At 44.7% G+C, this 6,020-nt stretch overlaps 1 protein-coding gene across 1 annotated transcript in view; it reads left to right on the top strand.

The window, feature by feature from the left end:
- Positions 1-6,020, top strand: part of FOXP1 (forkhead box P1) — a 332,004-nt gene that overhangs the window by 302,405 nt on the left and 23,579 nt on the right. Inside the window, 1 exon segment of the mRNA XM_032447314.1 lies at positions 5,617-5,700. Coding sequence (XP_032303205.1) covers positions 5,617-5,700 — 84 coding nt within the window.

The following is a 6,020-nucleotide window of genomic DNA, read 5'->3' as shown; positions in this document are numbered from 1 at the left end:
CAGCTATTGAAAAACCTATTTTGTATGCAAGACAGCAGCGTAGAGATATATGGAAAGCCTTGGGCTAAGTACAGAAGATAATTACATTTGGAATTTTACTGAGTTAAGTCATTTATAGCTTCAAATAGTTGGAGAGAAAAATCAGCAAAAACACACTTAAACTTCTTGTTGTTACTTTTCAAGATAAGCATTTAAAAAAATTCCTTTTATCTTCTTATCTTACAAATTACCCTTCTTCTTTCATAGATATTTCCTATATTTTATTTTCAGGAACATGCTGGTCATGACGCTCTTTCACTGTTAGCTAAAGCAATATAAACTATTTTAATATAAGTTTTATAAAAACCAAACTACCAGTCATAAAATGTCAGAGTCTTGCAGGAAATGTTATGAGAAGTGGTCTGTTATTTTAACAAGTTTCTTGAGAATTAGAAGAACAAATCCGCAGTCTTCCTGGTAAACTGAGATACGAGATGATCTTTTAGCAAGATGCGATAATATTCGTGCTGAAGGTAAATGGAGATTCTTCAGTTACAGTCAGCTTGAAAAGCCTGAATCCTTCCTTCCTTCCTTCCTGCAGTTACTGGGCACGTCTGTGCCAGGAACTGCTGCCCCAGTCATGAACAGCACAGAGATGATGCCAGGTTACCACCTCTTTGTAGGTCCTTGGCAATATTACTGAGAGGTTTATCAGTGCTGAATCATTCTGATTGATTGTCATAAGTGACTAATGTTCACGAGTTCACACCCATTTAGTGCTGAGGAATACATTCTAGCTCAGAGTCGCTGCATGAGGTCCCCAAGACAAGAACATCATTTCAAAGTGGTATAAGGGCCAAGCCAAAAATTTTTGTTTGTGTTTGGTTTTGTTACTGTTATTGTGGAGTTTTTTTAACAGTCTTATTAGCAGAGTAGATAGGGTGAAGTGGAAGCTTAGTGTAGCATAGGATGCTGATAACAGTGAGACTGTATGCATTAGCCAGGAGGGCTGAGTGGAGAAGCAGGTATGTCCTGCTTCTGAAATGCCCTGGATCTCCCCGCTTCTCCCTCTCTTCATCCAACATGTCAGTCCTTGGGATAGTTTGCATAAGTATGAACATGGGAGAGACAGAAAAATTATCCTCCAGCTTATCTCCAGTTTATCTGGCTGGGACCTGTGCTTCACAGAGCTGTGATACAGTGTCAATCTAGCTCCATTGCAGAGCTATCAGCGACCTGATCTGCAGCACCCACTGTGATACAGCAAGGGCAGCTCTACCAGACCATCAGCCCAACTCTCCTGCAACAGAGTGGCACAAATCAGCCCTGTGGACAACCTGTTCTGATAGCCAGGTAGGAGAGGGACCCCATAGCTTCAGGGAGGAGCAAATCCATTGCATTTGAGGGGTGCACTTCAGGCTTTGAGTGTGATGGGCCCAAATGCAAGCTTTTTTTCCCTTTTTTACCCAATGTAATTATTTTATCTGGAGAAGCTTTGTCACTGTCATGGAGAGAAGTTCCACCACTTCTAAACAAAGCAATTTTTAAATGAACTTTTTGAAAAGAATCAAGTCAGATGTTATTTGATTGCAGATGGACTTTAGCAGAAGTATCACGAAGCTTTTCCATCACAAACATGTTTTAAGTATCACAGACAAGGTAGAGATCTCCTCATATTTCACTTAGTTTAAACAATCTTGACACGATCATTTGTTGCCATTATAAATAATGAGAACTGGGTAAAACACAAACACAGGAACATATCCCTATCCTTAACAAGATCTTAGCTGGAATAAGGCATTTATTTTGTAGCACCACCTTTGAATGGAAAAACATTTCAGGACAGCAGCAAGGCTCTGACACACTTGATAAAGGTATCTCCTAATAGGAGAACACAGAGACAGCTGGCCATTTTCAGTGGAGTGAAAGTTCTACTTTATGAAGCATCCATTGACACTCTTAAGAAATGGATCCTGAACCTTTCCTTGCACAGCCTTACGAGGCACCTAACAGGAGGGAAGAGGCTGAGTCTTGGCTGTCTCTTTGCATTGCTGATGGCTGGCTTTCTTCTCCTTTGTCCATAGTGTTTTTCCAGAATCCTGCTGCTGATCTTTCTCTTCCCATTGTTCTGGCCATGTTAGTCCTGTTGAATACTCTCCCTGGGTTTCCATTTTCACATTCCTGCTTCTTGCCATTATTTTCTGTCTGCTTTTCCTCCTGTGCAATGTCTGCACCCTTCTGTGCCTTCTGTCTTGCTCTTTGGTTCACAGACTCCTGTACTTCCCCTCTTCCTGAGCCCCTTCTGTGCCTTCCCTCTCCTGCAGTGTGCAGTTTCAGGATTTAATCTTTCCAGAGCGACACACGTGTCCTGATACCCAGATTTTCAGAGCGCTGTCTGTGTGCTCTGGAAGAATTTTCCATGGAGCCACTATTAGGAACCTAGAATGTGGTTGGACCCCAGAGAACTGAAGGAACCTCAGAAAGTCAGGCTTGCCATGAGGAGCTGGGTGGCCATCTGAAAACTGCCACCATTTAAAGCTTTCAGAAAGAACAGCAAAAAAAAAGGAATGAGGCTTCAGATGGGACTGTGTTGTTAGGGGGCCTTTTTTTACCCTACACTGTGCAGAGCAGCACTCTCAGGTTACATTAAGCTCCACAGAAAACTAAGAATTTGCTGTCTGTGATCTGCTCCTCAGTGTTGGGCCTTCAAAACATGGAATCATAGAATTGTTTGGGTTGGAAGGAACCTTTAAGATTGCGTAGTTCCAGCCCCCCTGTTACAGACAGGGACACCTCCCACTAGACCAGGTTGCTCAGAGCCCCATCCAGCCTGGCCTGATAAGGCCCTTGCCCTCTGGTACTGAGTTTTACCAGGCTGCCTCTGGACCTGTGAATGTTTCAGGATGCTCTAAGTCCTTGCCACAGGGAACTTTTATAGATCTGCAGCCTTTGTTCTCTTAAAAGGCCCACCTTGTGGTTTCTCCTATGCCACTAGTCAGGATTGTCATGCAGGGGAGGGCTCTGCAGCCAGAGACACAGATCCCTTTCCAGTAGGGCACAGGAGAGCTGTGGGTGCCAACTGAGTCCATAGGTGATGAGGACATTACTCCTCTGCTCTGCCTGTCCTGCCCCATGCCACTGCTGGGGAAGAGATTACCAGTCCTACTTCAACTGCACCTTGAGTGTGTGCATTCAAATTCGGTTTTGTAGGCTGAGTACCAGCAGGAAAGCAAACAATTCCCAACAGAAGCTTAGAAGCACTGGAACAGAGCTGCAATAATCAGTTTATTTTTGTTGTGTAACAGTCCTTACCCAGTAACACTATCAGTAGAAGAGGAGCATTTCCCTGCAGGTCCATTAAGAATCCCCGTTGTGGACAATCTGCACTCCAGTGAGTCCCACCAGTGAGAATGTGCTCCCACCAGTGCCCAGCCAGTCTTATGAGGGACCTTGTTGGAGGAGGGGCTGCTGGTGACATTCTGGTTTTTTATCACTACTGCTTCCTGGCATGGGGGAAAAACAGTTTAAAGAAATTCTTCAGATTTTTTTACTTCTCTTCAGTGCTTTGAAACTGAGAGACCTCTATTTTTCATAATTTAAACTCCTGCCTAACTGGGTGAGTGTTTGAATTCCTAGACTATGACAAAACACCAGCGTGCGTCTGCCTGAAATGTCGAGAGGATCTTTAATAACGTTCACCCACCAGAAACGGCACTAAAAGCGTGCTAAGATGATGACTGAGAACAATAAAAGCAAGGACCCCAGCTGCTCCAGGCCAAGCACCGCTCCGTTTTTGCCGAGGGGCCCAGAGGAAGCACGATGCAGGGCGTGCTCCATGCTGGCTTTGCTGGTGGCTTTCCCTGCTGCCACTGCTCTGCTGCAAGCAGGAAGTTTTCAGGTGCCTCTGAGCTTTATTTGTTTTGGCTAAAGCTTTGGTTCCTGCGGTAGCCTGCAGACCAAAATTTAATGCACAGATGACCCTGCCAAGCAGCCCCAGCGCCCGAGAACTGCTAAGAATGAGAGATTGCACAACAGAGCTGCACCGAGAGTAAAATATTTATTGTTTTTTATTTGTTTTGTGGAAAGCACAGCAGCTGAGGGGTGAGACCTCTGCTTTGTCTGAAGAAGTCCTCAGAGGACTCTGAATGCGAGATGTGCACTCCTAAGAGCCAGTCCCTGCTCTTCTGTGATGTCCAGAGCAGATCTGAGGGCAGATTGCAGAATATCTAATATCACCTTTAGCTTTTCTCTCTTGCCATGGAGATTTTTGACCAAGAAAAGAGAAGCAGCTTGCAAGGGCCAGTGATTTGGCTTTTGCACTTCCAGAGCACACAGTGGTGACAACATTTTTTCCTTTATTTAATTCCTGTCTTGGAAAGTTGTGTGCCAGGTTTTATCCCATTGTGGCGTCTTCCTGGCACAGGCAGAACCCCTTTGCCCTGCAGAGAGCAACACAACCTTGACTGGAAGGTTATGAATGGGGATTTATAACCAAGTCTCTTTTTATATACACTTAGCCCAGCTTTACTGCTACAAACAGATGACTGTGATAAGATGGGCAGGTTGTTCAACATTTCACTGGAATGTGAGCACAGTTCTCCTCTTGGCATCAGGGACCTGATTGTCTAAAGGAAAACTACAGAAACTGTCATATCTAAGAACCTGATCCAAGTCCTGCTGGAGACAGGAACCTTTATGTAGAGTGTGTAGGTTAATAACTCGCTTTTGTCATTAGTATTGTCTCCTAATGCAATCCCAATTCTTTTTTTCTTTTTTTTTTTTTTTTTTTTACTTTTTTTTCCTCCCTTTTTCTTTATTCTTAAGAGCAGCCAGAAATCATCCAATTTTCCCATAGAAAAAAAAAAAATATATATATATATGTATATAAATGTACATATATATATATATATTGTTTCTCAAACCAGTGAGATTTAGTGCCTGGTCAGTGCATTAGTAATGCATTTGGAAGCAATCCTGGCTACAGCTGTACACTGTGATCTTCAGATCTCAATGGGAAAGTGCTGGGAAAGTCTATGGGCATCCCCTTAGCATCTAGCACAGGACGCTGGCCACACTTCTGGCCTGTGTTGCATTGGATGTGGGTACTGTTTCTGCCCAGCTGCCTTTTGGCATGCACCTTAGGGATTCCAGCAGTGGTGATTCCAACTGCTGCTCTTGTCCCAGCTGGATTCCCCTGCCAGCCCCCAGGGGGTTTTCCATCTCTTCAGGGGTCGCAGTGATGTGGGAGCCACAGCCTATCCATATAGTGCTCGTCCCACAGTGCAAAAGGAGGACAAGGCACTCAGGGTCATTGCACAGCGTGCCTTCTGCCGCGCTTCCCGGGTTAATAAACATGATTCACTGTTGTCTTTTAGCTGTCAGGGCTAGAGTGAACCTCTCGGTGCCAGCAGGTCTAGCTTTTCTTGCTGAAGGGCTAATGCATTTTGCTTTGAGAAATACTGACACCCAGCACCAAGCGTTAGCTTTGCCTCAGGAACAGAGCATATACAATTTCCAAACTGCTCAGCAATAAAACTCTCCCGTCTTGGGCATTGGTGCCAACTGTTTAATTAGGAATAAGCAGAGGTTGGGTTTTATTCCTACAAGTAATAGAGTGTTTTTTTTCTCCCCCTTCAGCTTGCAAAAGATAAAGAGCGCCTGCAAGCCATGATGACACACCTGCATGTGAAGTCAACTGAACCAAAAGCCACCCCTCAGCCTGTAAGTACTGAACTGTGCAGAAAGCAAAACCAAACCTCACACCAGACCTCTTTTTCCTGTTTCCCACCTGGGTGTGTGACGTGAAGCGTGGCTTTGCTGTGTGCCGCTGCAAGGAGACACAAAATGAGCAGCGTTTGGTAGCTTTGTAGGGGATGCAGCCCAGGGACCCAGCTCTCCCCTTCCTCTGGGGAGTTTGATGGGAGCTGGACCCCAAAGAGGGGCCTTCTGGTGGTCTGTGGGTTGCTTTACATCGGTACCACTTGCATGAAACCTTAGGAAGTGTTAGGAAGGAGATGTGATTAAATTATATGTAGTGTATT

Source organism: Coturnix japonica, chromosome 12 (assembly GCF_001577835.2).
Source record: "Coturnix japonica isolate 7356 chromosome 12, Coturnix japonica 2.1, whole genome shotgun sequence".
NCBI classification, from domain to species: Eukaryota; Metazoa; Chordata; class Aves; order Galliformes; family Phasianidae; genus Coturnix; species Coturnix japonica.
The sequence above is the reverse complement of the archived record's forward strand: the minus strand, read 5'-3'. Positions and strand labels throughout refer to the sequence as shown.